This window comes from Salmo salar, chromosome 26, assembly GCF_965601325.2.
Source record: "Salmo salar chromosome 26, fSalSal1, whole genome shotgun sequence".
In the NCBI taxonomy this organism is placed as follows: Eukaryota; Metazoa; Chordata; class Actinopteri; order Salmoniformes; family Salmonidae; genus Salmo; species Salmo salar.
This window is the reverse complement of record NC_138316.1, coordinates 39334672-39351128: the sequence shown is the minus strand read 5'-3', so window position 1 is coordinate 39351128 and position 16457 is coordinate 39334672. Positions and strand designations below refer to the sequence as shown.

At 49.1% G+C, this 16457-nt stretch overlaps 1 protein-coding gene and 3 non-coding genes across 4 annotated transcripts in view; 3 read left to right on the top strand and 1 right to left on the bottom strand.

Annotated features, from left to right (window-relative positions):
• Nucleotides 1–16457, bottom strand: part of LOC106587796 (cleavage stimulation factor subunit 3) — a 63381-nt gene that overhangs the window by 10540 nt on the left and 36384 nt on the right. The window contains exons 11-16 of the mRNA XM_082969701.1: nucleotides 6003–6112; nucleotides 5744–5860; nucleotides 5195–5413; nucleotides 4817–4919; nucleotides 975–1044; nucleotides 85–280 (exon numbers count right to left, since the gene is read on the bottom strand). Of these exons, the coding sequence (XP_082825827.1) occupies nucleotides 85–280; nucleotides 975–1044; nucleotides 4817–4919; nucleotides 5195–5413; nucleotides 5744–5860; nucleotides 6003–6112 (815 nt within the window). The remainder of the gene's footprint in view (nucleotides 1–84; nucleotides 281–974; nucleotides 1045–4816; nucleotides 4920–5194; nucleotides 5414–5743; nucleotides 5861–6002; nucleotides 6113–16457) is intronic.
• On the top strand, nucleotides 8540–8613 carry trnaa-ugc (transfer RNA alanine (anticodon UGC)). Its single transcript has one exon. It is a non-coding gene; the product is annotated as a tRNA-Ala (tRNA).
• trnaa-ugc (transfer RNA alanine (anticodon UGC)) lies at nucleotides 14201–14274 on the top strand. The gene has a single exon. It is a non-coding gene; the product is annotated as a tRNA-Ala (tRNA).
• On the top strand, nucleotides 14979–15052 carry trnaa-ugc (transfer RNA alanine (anticodon UGC)). Its single transcript has one exon. It is a non-coding gene; the product is annotated as a tRNA-Ala (tRNA).

Genomic DNA, 16457 nt, shown 5'->3' with positions numbered 1-16457 from the left:
AGTCTTCAACAGGTGAAGAGGCCATAGCAGTCAGAATCATCTTTCTGTGTAAATGTAGCTGTAGAAATTACCAGTTGTACAGACCTTGTATCCGAGAGCTTTGAGCTCGCTGGCAGAGCAGGGGTACAGGTCCATGAACTTGTATCTGTCCACCAGCAGGGCTGTCTCCTTGCCTTCGTACTCGTCCTTGAAGGCCGTGAAACGCCTGCGCTCCACCTTCAGGATACTGGCCAGGTCCCCGATGTTACTCTCAAAGGCCAAGAAACGTGCCCAGATCTCACTGAGAGAGAGGTGTTGACAAACACACAGGCCCATTAGTAACACAATAACAGACAGATCTAATGTGGGTGTTCTATAATAACACAACAACAGACAGATCTAATGTGGGTGTCCTATAATAACACAACAACAGACAGATCTAATGTGGGTGTCCTATAATAACACAACAACAGACAGATCTAATGTGGGTGTCCTATAATAACACAACAACAGACAGATCTAATGTGGGTGTCCTATAATAACACAACAACAGACAGATCTAATGTGGGTGTTCTATAATAACACAACAACAGACAGATCTAATGTGGGTGTCCTATAATAACACAACAACAGACAGATCTAATGTGGGTGTTCTATAATAACACAACAACAGACAGATCTAATGTGGGTGTTCTATAATAACACAATAACAGACAGATCTAATGTGGGTGTTCTATAATAACACAACAACAGACAGATCTAATGTGGGTGTCCTATAATAACACAACAACAGACAGATCTAATGTGGGTGTTCTATAATAACACAACAACAGACAGATCTAATGTGGGTGTCCTATAATAACACAACAACAGACAGATCTAATGTGGGTGTCCTATAATAACACAACAACAGACAGATCTAATGTGGGTGTCCTATAATAACACAACAACAGACAGATCTAATGTGGGTGTTGTAGGAACATAATTCCTCATACCCAGACTTCTCTGGCGACAGGCTTCCCGAGGTGAGAACACGCTCAAACAGAACTCTGGTGTTGTTGTCCTCTGGAGGGCGGTAGAGAAAGAGGTGAGGCTTTCAAACTCATTAATCTACCTTTTTGTTGCAGATAATGCCTCAGCATCTGTCTCCTAATTTACAGCATAACACCACATCTACACTGAACAAAAATATAAAATGAACATGTAAAGTGTTGGTCCCATGTTTCATCCCAGAAATGTTCCATACACACAAAAAGCTTATTTCCTCCAAATTTTGTGCAAATTTGTTTATATCTGTTAGTGAGCATTTCTCCTTTGCCAAGAAAATCCATCCACCTGACAGGTGTGGCATATCAAGAACCTGATTAATAAAGGATCAGACCCTTTTTTTTACAATTTCTCCTAAAATGACATACCCAAATCTAACTGCCTGTAGCTCAGGACCTGAAGCAAGGATATGCATATTCTTGATACCATTTGAAAGGAAACACTGAAGTTTGTGGAAATATGAAATGAATGTAGGAGAATAACACACATTAGATCTGGTAAAAGATAATACAAAAAACATGCTGTTAGAAGGCTAAAATATGAGAAAGTGAAGAAGAGAAAGGCCAAAATATGACTTAGAATTTAAGCGCAATATAGATTTTGGCCACGAGAGGCAGCAGTGTATGTGCAACGGTTAAGACTGATCCAATGAACCATTGAATTTCTGTTCAAAATGTTGTATCAAGACTGCCCAAATGTGCCTAATTGGTTTATTAATACATTTAAGTTCATAACTGTGCACTCTCCTCAAACAATAGCATGGTATTCTTTCACTGTAATAGCTCGTGAAAATTGGACAGCGCAGTTAGATTAAAAATAATTTAAGCTTTCTGCCAATATCACATATTTCTTTGTCCTGGGAAATGTTCTTGTTACTTACAACCTCATGCTAATCACATTAGCCTACGTTAGCTCAACTGTCCAGCGGGGGGGGACACCGACCCTGTAGGAGGTTTTAAATAGCAGGATCATTACACAGGTGCACCTTGTGCTGGGGACAATAACAGGCCACTAAAATCTGCAGTTTTGTCACACAACACAATGCCACAGGTGTCTGAAGTTGAGGGGGCATTAAATTAGCATGCTGACTGCAGGAATGTCCATCAGAGCTGTTGCCAGAGAATTTAATGTTAAGTCACCTCCAATATCTTTTTAGAGAATTAGTAGTATGTCCAACAGGCCTCATAACCACAGACTATGTGTATGGCGTGGTGTGGGCGAGAGGTTTGCTGATGTCAACTTTGTGAACAGAGTGCCCCATGGTGGCGGTGGGGTTATGGTATGGGCAGGCATAAGCTACGGACAACCAACACAACTGAATTTTATCAATGGCAATATGAACGCACAGATATACCGTGATGAAATCCTGGGACCCATTGTCGTGCCATTCATCTGCCGCCATCACCTCATATTTCAGCATGATAATGCACGGCCCCATGACGCAAGGATCTGTACACAATTCCTGGAAGCTGAAAATGTCCCAGTTCTTCCATGGCCTACATATTCACCAGACATGTTACCCATTGAGCTTATTTGGAATGTTCTGGATCGACGTGTACGACAGCGTGTTCCTGTTGCCATGAATACCCAGCAACCTAGCTCAGCCATTGAAGAGGAGTGGGACAACAGTTTACTGGCCACAATCAACAGCCTGATCAACCCTATGCGAAGGAGACTTGCTGCGCTGCATGAGGCAAATGGTGGTCACACCAGATACGGACTGGTTTTCTGATCCACGCCACCACCTTTGGTTTTTAAGGGATCTGTGACCAACAGATGCATATTTGTATTCCCAGTCATGTAAAATCTATAGATTAGGGCCTAATTTATTTATTTAAATTGACTGATTTCCTTATATTAACTGTAACTCATTCAAATCTTGGATGTTGGGTTTATACACTGCTCAAAAAAAATAAAGGGAACACTAAAATAACACATCCTAGATCTGAATGAAATCATCTTATTAAATACTTTTTTCTTTACATAGTTGAATGTGCTGACAAAATCACACACACAAAAAAAAAATCAATGGAAATCCAATTTATCAACCCATGGAGGTCTGGATTTGGAGTCACACTCAAAATTAAAGTGGAAAACCACACTACAGGCTGATCCAACTTTGATGTAATGTCCTTAAAACAAGTCAAAATGAGGCTCAGTAGTGTGTGTGGCCTCCACGTGCCTGTATGACCTCCCTACAACACCTGGGCATGCTCCTGATGAGGTGGCGGATGTTCTCCTGAGGGATCTCCTCCCAGACCTGGACTAAAGCATCCGCCAACTCCTGGACAGTCTGTGGTGCAACGTGGCGTTGGTGGATGGCGCGAGACATGATGTCCCAGATGTGCTCAATTGGATTCAGGTCTGGGGAACGGGTGGGCCAGTCCATAGCATCAATGCCTTCCTCTTGCAGGAACTGCTGACACACTCCAGCCACATGAGGTCTAGCATTGTCTTGCATTAGGAGGAACCCAGGGCCAACCGCACCAGCATATGGTCTCACAAGGGGTCTGAGGATCTCATCTCGGTACCTAATGGCAGTCAGGCTACCTCTGGCGAGCACATGGAGGGCTGTGCGGCCCCCCAAAGAAATGCCACCCCACACCATGACTGACCCACCGCCAACCGGTCATGCTGGAGGATGTTGCAGGCAGCAGAACGTTCTCCACGGCGTCTCCAGACTCTGTCACGTCTGTCACATGTGCTCAGTGTGAACCTGCTTTCATCTGTGAAGAGCACAGGGTGCCAGTGGTGAATTCGCCAATCTTGGTGTTCTCTGGCAAATGCCAAACGTCCTGCACGGTGTTGGGCTGTAAGCACAACCCCCACCTGTGGATGTCGGGCCCTCATACCACCCTCATGGAGTCTGTTTCTGACCGTTTGAGCAGACGCATGCACATTTGTGGCCTGCTGGAGGTCATTTTGCAGGGCTCTGGCAGTGCTCCTCCTTGCACAAAGGCGGAGGTAGCGGTCCTGCAGCTGGGTTGTTGCCCTCCTACGGCCTCCTCCACGTCTCCTGATGTACTGGCCTGTCTCCTGGTAGCGCCTCCATGCTCTGGACACTACGCTGACAGACACAGCAAACCTTCTTGCCACAGCTCACATTGATGTGCCATCCTGGATGAGCTGCACTACCTGAGCCACTTGTGTGGGTTGTAGACTCCGTCTCATGCTACCACTAGAGTGAAAGCACCGCCAGCATTCAAAAGTGACCAAAACATCAGCCAGGAAGCATAGGAACTGAGAAGTGGTCTGTGGTCCCCACCTGCAGAACCACTCCTTTATTGGGGGTGTCTTGCTAATTGCCTATAATTTCCACCTGTTGTCTATTCCATTTGCACAACAGCATGTGAAATTTATTGTCAATCAGTGTTGCTTCCTAAGTGGACAGTTTGATTTCACAGAAGTGTGATTGACTTGGAGTTACATTGTGTTGTTTAAGTGTTCCCTTAATTTTTTTGAGCAGTGTATTTTTGTTCAGTATATACACGTCAATGAAATAAAGAAACACACACCAGCATCTATAGACCGCCTCTGCCTGGGTTTTTATCTAGTTTGACTATATGAGTAACTGATAGAGGATGTCACTGGGTCCATGTCATAGAGAGAATAGGATCAGCATGTTTAACAAATAGACTGATATTGGATCCCCTGTAGCCTTCAACACCATTGCTTAACAGCTATACAATCTCAATGACTGTTGCCATGGCAGCCACCCGTGGTTGTGTTATTGTTATATAAGAGGGTGAATGACAAGTCTCAATAAATGAATCCGTCACTTGTCACTTACCATTAAGGTGTGAGAGGTAATCGATGTATGCAAGTATATACTCTGGAATGTCTCCATATTTCTTCAAGCCCAGTTCAAATATCTTAAAGGCCACTGATTTGTCCTGTGAGGGAAGGTAACGGAAGACCAGTCAAACATTGAGACACAGAATGTTTCCCCTTATATTCTCTTTGCACTGTTGGCATGGGTGTCAGGCTAAGGCCACAGAGACACAGATGAAATCATATATGCATTAATCAATTGTCAGTTTTTGTCTGTCAAACGCTATTTTCAAGTCAACTGTTTTTGGTTCTCAGTCATCCGTCGACTCCGTCCCATTGCCTCAATACCACATTTTCAGACTAAATGTGTTTGTGGCCGTAGCCTATGTATACCCACCTTACTGCAGTAGTACTCCATCAGTGCTGCAGTCACATAGACGTGGTGACGCGTGCGCATGTCCTCCCGGGCCTTCTTAAAGATGATGCGGCCTGACTTGATGCCCTCGGCCCGCCGGCCAAACTTCATGTACTGGATGTAGACCAGCGTGGGGTCGATGTCCTCGATGGCCAGCAGACGGTTGTAGATGCTGTGGACCTTTTCATGCTTCAATCGACTCTGAAAGGAGGAGAGATGTGGGTTAGCTCATTCATCAATTAAATGCCTGTCAAACATTTCCTGGACCTCTATTCAACATTCATTTATACTGGTTCACACTCCACAACTTAACTCAACACGAGGATTGCTTCGGAATAATCCAATTAATTAATCTTAATAGGAATGAGACGAGACAAATGAATACGTCTGCAGTGAAAGATGCACTAATCATTTATGGATGACAGTCAATTATACATTTCCTTGGCAACCCTTGACATCTTCATATTATGACCTCATGTTTTGTTTTTGGCAAGTGTTCCGTGACAGATGATTGGTGTTCGTGCAGCTCACCTCCTCGTAGTCAGCGAATGAAAAGTACAGCAGCATGTTCTTCTTCAGCAGAGTACCGATGGCGCGCTCGTAGATGTTAGCTGCTTCGTCACTGAACACCTTAGAGTTGTTCATGTCCTGAGGAGCGGAAGAAAGGGTTCAAGTCTGGCATTTAAAAACCATATAACAGTAAGGTCTAAAATAACAAACATATCTTTTAAAACGTGGAGGAAACCCTGTTCCAATTAGGACACATTGTGACATCAGTGGCCTCTCTTACCCCCTTCTCTGCCAGTAGTTTACTGGACTGGTCCAGATACTGGGCAGCCTCATACCACACGTCAGGGTGATGGCCAAGCACCAACAGACACTGCTCATAGGCAAACATCACTGCAACATGGAGCACAATTACAACGTTAGGGCTGCAATGCTAGCAAAACCTCTACGCAACAATGGATTTCTATCAACTTTACTGTGCCTATAAAGTCTGATGGCATGCTATATCGAGTTCACACACACCACAAATATAGGAATCACTGTCCCCCCCACCACACACACACCACCACTAGCTATATGAATCACTGTCCCCCCCCCCCCCCCCCCCCACACCACCACAAGCTATAGGAATCACTGTCCCCCCCACCACACAAATACCACCACTAGCTATATGAATCACTGTCCCCCCCCACCACCACAAGCTATAGGAATCACTGTCCCCCCCACCACCACAAGCTATAGGAATCACTGTCCCCCCCACCACACACATACCACCACCAGCTATATGAATCACTGTCCCCCCCCACCACCACCACTAGCTATATGAATCACTGTCCCCCCCCCCACCACACACATACCACCACTAGCTATAGGAATCACTGTCCCCCCCACCACACACATACCACAAATATAGGAATCACTGTCACCCCACCACACACATACCACCACTAGCTATATGAATCACTGTCCCCCCCCACCACCAACACACCACAAATATAGGAATCACTGTCCCCCCCACCACACACATACCACCACTAGCTATAGGAATCACTGTCCCCCCCACCACACACATACCACCAATAGCTATAGGAATCACTGTCCCCCCCACCACACACATACCACCACTAGCTATATGAATCACTGTCCCCCCCACCACACACATACCACCACTAGCTATATGAATCACTGGCCACCCCACCACACACATACCACCACTAGCTATATGAATCACTGTCCCCCCCACCACACACATACCACCACTAGCTATATGAATCACTGTCCCCCCCACCACACACATACCACCACTAGCTATATGAATCACTGTCCCCCCCACCACCACTAGCTATAGGAATCACTGTCCCCCCCACCACACACATACCACCAATAGCTATAGGAATCACTGTCCCCCCCACCACCACTAGCTATAGGAATCACTGTCCCCCCCACCACACACATACCACCACTAGCTACATGAATCACTGTCCCCCCCACCACACACATACCACCACTAGCTATATGAATCACTGAACCCCCACCACACATATACCACCACTAGCTATAGGAATCACTGTCCCCCCCCACCACCACTAGCTATATGAATCACTGTCCCCCCCACCACACACATACCACCACTAGCTATAGGAATCACTGTCCCCCCCCCCTACCACCACTAGCTATATGAATCACTGTCCCCCCCACCACACACATACCACCACTAGCTATAGGAATCACTGTCCCCCCACCACACACATACCACCACTAGCTATAGGAATCACTGTCTCCCCCACCACCACTAGCTATAGGAATGACTGTCCCCCCCCACCACTAGCTATATGAATCACTGTCCCCCCCCCCTACCACCACTAGCTATATGAATCACTGTCCCCCCCACCACACACATACCACCACTAGCTATAGGAATCACTGTCCCCCCCACCACCAAAAGCTATAGGAATCACTGTCCCCCCCACCACACACATACCACCACTAGCTATATGAATCACTGTCCCCCCCACCACACACATACCAAAACTAGCTATAGGAATCACTGTCCCCCCCCACCACACACATACCACCACTAGCTATATGAATCACTGTCCCCCCCACCACACACATACCAAAACTAGCTATAGGAATCACTGTCCCCCCCACCACACACATACCACCACTAGCTATATGAATCACTGTCCCCCCCACCACACACATACCACCACTAGCTATAGGAATCACTGTCCCCCCCCACCACCACTAGCTATATGAATCACTGTCCCCCCCACCACACACATACCACCACTAGCTATATGAATCACTGTCCCCCCCCACCACCACTAGCTATATGAATCACTGTCCCCCCCACCACACACATACCACCACTAGCTATAGGAATCACTGTCCCCCCCCCCTACCACCACTAGCTATATGAATCACTGTCCCCCCCACCACACACATACCACCACTAGCTATATGAATCACTGTCCCCCCCACCACACACATACCACCACTAGCTATATGAATCACTGTCCCCCCCACCACACACATACCACCACTAGCTATAGGAATCACTGTCCCCCCCCACCACCACTAGCTATAGGAATCACTGTTCCCCCCACCACACACATACCACCACTAGCTATATGAATCACTGTCCCCCCCCACCACCACTAGCTATAGGAATCACTGTCCCCCCCACCACACACATACAACCACCAGCTATATGAATCACTGTCCCCCCACCACCACTAGCTATAGGAATCACTGTCCCCCCCCACCACACACATACCACCACTAGCTATAGGAATCACTGTCCCCCCCACCACCACTGTCCCGTGTGGCTCAGTTGGTAGAGCATGGTGTTTGCAACGCCAGGGTTGTGGGTTCGATTCCCACGGGGGACGGGTACAGGGAGAAAAAAATGTATGAAATGTATGCATTCACTACTGTAAGTCGCTCTGGATAAGAGCGTCTGCTAAATGACTAAAATGTAAAAATGTAAATGAATCACTGTCCCCCCCACCACACACATACCACCACTAGCTATATGAATCACTGTCCCCCCCCCACCACCACTAGCTATAGGAATCACTGTCCCCCCCACCACACACATACCACCACTAGCTATATGAATCACTGAACCCCCACCACACATATACCACCACTAGCTATAGGAATCACTGTCCCCCCCACCACACACATACCACCACTAGCTATAGGAATCACTGTCCCCCCCCACCACCACTAGCTATATGAATCACTGTCCCCCCCACCACACACATACCACCACTAGCTATAGGAATCACTGTCCCCCCCCCTACCACCACTAGCTATATGAATCACTGTCCCCCCCACCACACACATACCACCACTAGCTATAGGAATCACTGTCCCCCCACCACACACATACCACCACTAGCTATAGGAATCACTGTCTCCCCCACCACCACTAGCTATAGGAATGACTGTCCCCCCCCACCACTAGCTATATGAATCACTGTCCCCCCCACCACACACATACCACCACTAGCTATAGGAATCACTGTCCCCCCCACCACCAAAAGCTATAGGAATCACTGTCCCCCCCACCACACACATACCACCACTAGCTATATGAATCACTGTCCCCCCCACCACACACATACCACCACTAGCTATAGGAATCACTGTCCCCCCCACCACACACATACCACCACTAGCTATATGAATCACTGTCCCCCCCACCACACACATACCACCACTAGCTATAGGAATCACTGTCCCCCCCCACCACCACTAGCTATATGAATCACTGTCCCCACCACACACATACCACCACTAGCTATAGGAATCACTGTCCCCCCCCCCCTACCACCACTAGCTATATGAATCACTGTCCCCCCCACCACACACATACCACCACTAGCTATATGAATCACTGTCCCCCCCACCACACACATACCACCACTAGCTATAGGAATCACTGTCCCCCCACCACACACATACCACCACTAGCTATAGGAATCACTGTCTCCCCCACCACCACTAGCTATAGGAATGACTGTCCCCCCCCCCACCACTAGCTATATGAATCACTGTCCCCCCCCACCACCACAAGCTATAGGAATCACTGTCCCCCCCACCACACACATACCACCACTAGCTATATGAATCACTGTCCCACCCACCACACACATACCACCACAAGCTATAGGAATCACTGTCCACCCCACCACACACATACCACCACTAGCTATATGAATTACTGTCCCCCCCATCACCACTAGCTACAGGAATCACTGTCCCCCCCACCACACACATACAACCACATGTCCCCCCCATCACCACTAGCTATATGTATCACTGTTCCCCCCCACCACTAGCTATATGAATCACTGTTCACCCCACCACTAGCTATATGAATCACTGTTCCCCCACCACCACCACTAGCTATATGAATCACTGTCCCCCCCCACCACACACATACCACCACTAGCTATATGAATCACTGTCCCCCCCATCACCACTAGCTATATGAATCACTGTCCCCCCCACCACACACATACCACCACTAGCTATATGAATCACTGTCCCCCCACCACCACTAGCTATAGGAATCACTGTCCCCCCACCACACACATACCACCACTAGCTATATGAATCACTGTCCCCCCACCACACACATACCACCACTAGCTACAGGAATCACTGTCCCCCCCCACCACACACATACCACCACTAGCTATATGAATTACTGTCCCCCCCATCACCACTAGCTACAGGAATCACTGTCCCCCCCACCACACACATACCACCACTAGCTATATGAATTACTGTCCCCCCCATCACCACTAGCTATAGGAATCACTGTCCCCCCCACCACACACATACAACCACATGTCCCCCCCATCACCACTAGCTATATGAATCACTGTTCCCCCCCACCACTAGCTATATGAATCACTGTTCCCCCCCACCACTAGCTATATTAATCACTGTTCCCCCCCCACCACCACCACTAGCTATATGAATCACTGTCCCCCCCACCACACACATACCACCACTAGCTATATGAATCACTGTCCCCCCCACCACACACATACCACCACTAGCTATATGAATCACTGTCCCCCAAACACACACATACCACCACTAGCTATATGAATCACTGTCCCCCCCCACCACACACATACCACCACTAGCTATATGAATCACTGTCCCCCCCACCACACACATACCACCACTAGCTACAGGAATCACTGATCCCCCCACTACACACATACCACCACTAGCTATAGGAATCACTGTCCCCCCCATCACCACTAGCTATATGAATTACTGTCCCCCCCACCACACACATACCACCACTAGCTATACGAATCACTGTCCCCCCCACCACCACTAGCTATAGGAATCACTGTCCCCCCACCACACACATACCACCACTAGCTATATGAATCACTGTCCCCCCCCACCACACACATACCACCACTAGCTATAGGAATCACTGTCCCCCCCACCACACACATACCACCACTAGCTATAGGAATCACTGTCCCCCCCACCACACACATACCACCACTAGCTATATGAATCACTGTCCCCCCACCACCACTAGCTATAGGAATCACTGTCCCCCCACCACACACATACCACCACTAGCTATATGAATCACTGTCCCCCCACCACACACATACCACCACTAGCTATAGGAATCACTGTCCCCCCCCACCACACACATACCACCACTAGCTATATGAATCACTGTCCCCCCACCACCACTAGCTATAGGAATCACTGTCCCCCCACCACACACATACCACCACTAGCTATATGAATCACTGTCCCCCCACCACACACATACCACCACTAGCTACAGGAATCACTGACACCCCCACCACACACATACCACCACTAGCTATATGAATTACTGTCCCCCCCATCACCACTAGCTACAGGAATCACTGTTCCCCCCACCACACACATACAACCACATGTCCCCCCCATCACCACTAGCTATATGAATCACTGTTCCCCCCCACCACTAGCTATATTAATCACTGTTCCCCCCCCCACCACCACCACTAGCTATATGAATCACTGTCCCCCCCACCACACACATACCACCACTAGCTATATGAATCACTGTCCCCCCCACCACACACATACCACCACTAGCTATATGAATCACTGTCCCCCAAACACACACATACCACCACTAGCTATATGAATCACTGTCCCCCCCCACCACACACATACCACCACTAGCAATATGAATCACTGTCCCCCCCACCACACACATACCACCACTAGCTACAGGAATCACTGATCCCCCCACTACACACATACCACCACTAGCTATAGGAATCACTGTCCCCCCCATCACCACTAGCTATATGAATTACTGTCCCCCCCACCACACACATACCACCACTAGCTATACGAATCACTGTCCCCCCACCACACACATACCACCACTAGCTATAGGAATCACTGTCTCCCCCACCACCACTAGCTATAGGAATGACTGTCCCCCCCCACCACTAGCTATATGAATCACTGTCCCCCCCCCCTACCACCACTAGCTATATGAATCACTGTCCCCCCCACCACACACATACCACCACTAGCTATAGGAATCACTGTCCCCCCCACCACCAAAAGCTATAGGAATCACTGTCCCCCCCACCACACACATACCACCACTAGCTATATGAATCACTGTCCCCCCCACCACACACATACCAAAACTAGCTATAGGAATCACTGTCCCCCCCCACCACACACATACCACCACTAGCTATATGAATCACTGTCCCCCCCACCACACACATACCAAAACTAGCTATAGGAATCACTGTCCCCCCCACCACACACATACCACCACTAGCTATATGAATCACTGTCCCCCCCACCACACACATACCACCACTAGCTATAGGAATCACTGTCCCCCCCCACCACCACTAGCTATATGAATCACTGTCCCCCCCACCACACACATACCACCACTAGCTATATGAATCACTGTCCCCCCCCACCACCACTAGCTATATGAATCACTGTCCCCCACACCACACACATACCACCACTAGCTATAGGAATCACTGTCCCCCCCCCCTACCACCACTAGCTATATGAATCACTGTCCCCCCCACCACACACATACCACCACTAGCTATAGGAATCACTGTCCCCCCACCACACACATACCACCACTAGCTATAGGAATCACTGTCTCCCCCACCACCACTAGCTATAGGAATGACTGTCCCCCCCCCCACCACTAGCTATATGAATCACTGTCCCCCCCACCACCACAAGCTATAGGAATCACTGTCCCCCCCACCACACACATACCACCACAAGCTATAGGAATCACTGTCCCCCCCACCACACACATACCACCACTAGCTATATGAATCACTGTCCCCCCCACCACACACATACCACCACTAGCTATAGGAATCACTGTCCCCCCACCACCACTAGCTATAGGAATCACTGTCCCCCCCCACCACCACCACCAGCTATATGAATCACTGTCCCCCCACCACACACATACCACCACTAGCTATATGAATCACTGTCCCCCCCACCACACACATACCACCACTAGCTATATGAATCACTGTCCCCCCCCACCACCACTAGCTATATGAATCACTGTCCCCCCCACCACACACATACCACCACTAGCTATATGAATCACTGTCCCCCCCACCACACACATACCACCACTAGCTATATGAATCACCGTCCCCCCCACCACACACATACCACCACTTGCTATATGAATCACTGTCCCCCCCACCACCACTAGCTATAGGAATCACTGTCCCCCCCATCACACACATACCACCACTAACTATAGGAATCACTGTCCCCCCCACCACACACATACCACCACTAGCTATATGAATCACTGTCCCCCCCACCACCACTAGCTATAGGAATCACTGTTCCCCCCACCACACACATACCACCACTAGCTATATGAATCACTGTCCCCCCCCACCACCACTAGCTATAGGAATCACTGTCCCCCCCACCACACACATACAACCACCAGCTATATGAATCACTGTCCCCCCACCACCACTAGCTATAGGAATCACTGTCCCCCCCACCACACACATACCACCACTAGCTATATGAATCACTGTCCCCCCCACCACACACATACCACCACTAGCTATATGAATCACTGTCCCCCCCACCACACACATACCACCACTAGCTATAGGAATCACTGTCCCCCCCCACCACCACTAGCTATAGGAATCACTGTTCCCCCCACCACACACATACCACCACTAGCTATATGAATCACTGTCCCCCCCCCACCACCACTAGCTATAGGAATCACTGTCCCCCCCACCACACACATACAACCACCAGCTATATGAATCACTGTCCCCCCACCACCACTAGCTATAGGAATCACTGTCCCCCCCCACCACACACATACCACCACTAGCTATAGGAATCACTGTCCCCCCCACCACCACTGTCCCGTGTGGCTCAGTTGGTAGAGCATGGTGTTTGCAACGCCAGGGTTGTGGGTTCGATTCCCACGGGGGACGGGTACAGGGAGAAAAAAATGTATGAAATGTATGCATTCACTACTGTAAGTCGCTCTGGATAAGAGCGTCTGCTAAATGACTAAAATGTAAAAATGTAAATGAATCACTGTCCCCCCCACCACACACATACCACCACTAGCTATATGAATCACTGTCCCCCCCCCACCACCACTAGCTATAGGAATCACTGTCCCCCCCACCACACACATACCACCACTAGCTATATGAATCACTGAACCCCCACCACACATATACCACCACTAGCTATAGGAATCACTGTCCCCCCCACCACCACTAGCTATAGGAATCACTGTCCCCCCCACCACACACATACCACCACTAGCTATATGAATCACTGTCCCCCCCACCACACACATACCACCACTAGCTATATGAATCACTGTCCCCCCCACCACACACATACCACCACTAGCTATAGGAATCACTGTCCCCCCCCACCACCACTAGCTATAGGAATCACTGTTCCCCCCACCACACACATACCACCACTAGCTATATGAATCACTGTCCCCCCCCACCACCACTAGCTATAGGAATCACTGTCCCCCCCACCACACACATACAACCACCAGCTATATGAATCACTGTCCCCCCACCACCACTAGCTATAGGAATCACTGTCCCCCCCCACCACACACATACCACCACTAGCTATAGGAATCACTGTCCCCCCCACCACCACTGTCCCGTGTGGCTCAGTTGGTAGAGCATGGTGTTTGCAACGCCAGGGTTGTGGGTTCGATTCCCACGGGGGACGGGTACAGGGAGAAAAAAATGTATGAAATGTATGCATTCACTACTGTAAGTCGCTCTGGATAAGAGCGTCTGCTAAATGACTAAAATGTAAAAATGTAAATGAATCACTGTCCCCCCCACCACACACATACCACCACTAGCTATATGAATCACTGTCCCCCCCCCACCACCACTAGCTATAGGAATCACTGTCCCCCCCACCACACACATACCACCACTAGCTATATGAATCACTGAACCCCCACCACACATATACCACCACTAGCTATAGGAATCACTGTCCCCCCCCACCACCACTAGCTATATGAATCACTGTCCCCCCCACCACACACATACCACCACTAGCTATAGGAATCACTGTCCCCCCCCCTACCACCACTAGCTATATGAATCACTGTCCCCCCCACCACACACATACCACCACTAGCTATAGGAATCACTGTCCCCCCCCCCTACCACCACTAGCTATATGAATCACTGTCCCCCCCACCACACACATACCACCACTAGCTATAGGAATCACTGTCCCCCCACCACACACATACCACCACTAGCTATAGGAATCACTGTCTCCCCACCACCACTAGCTATAGGAATGACTGTCCCCCCCCCCACCACTAGCTATATGAATCACTGTCCCCCCCCCACCACCACAAGCTATAGGAATCACTGTCCCCCCCCACCACACACATACCACCACTAGCTATATGAATCACTGTCCCACCCACCACACACATACCACCACAAGCTATAGGAATCACTGTCCACCCCCACCACACACATACCACCACTAGCTATATGAATTACTGTCCCCCCCATCACCACTAGCTACAGGAATCACTGTCCCCCCCACCACACACATACAACCACATGTCCCCCCCATTAACACTAGCTATATGTATCACTGTTCCCCCCCACCACTAGCTATATGAATCACTGTTCACCCCACCACTAGCTATATGAATCACTGTTCCCCCACCACCACCACTAGCTATATGAATCACTGTCCCCCCCCACCACACACATACCACCACTAGCTATAGGAATCACTGTCCCCCCCATCACCACTAGCTATATGAATCACTGTCCCCCCCACCACACACATACCACCACTAGCTATATGAATCACTGTCCCCCCACCACCACTAGCTATAGGAATCACTGTCCCCCCACCACACACATACCACCACTAGCTATATGAATCACTGTCCCCCCACCACACACATACCACCACTAGCTACAGGAATCACTGTCCCCCCCACCACACACATACCACCACTAGCTACAGGAATCACTGATCCCCCCACTACACACATACCACCACTAGCTATAGGAATCACTGTCCCCCCCATCACCACTAGCTATATGAATTACTGTCCCCCCCACCACACACATACCACCACTAG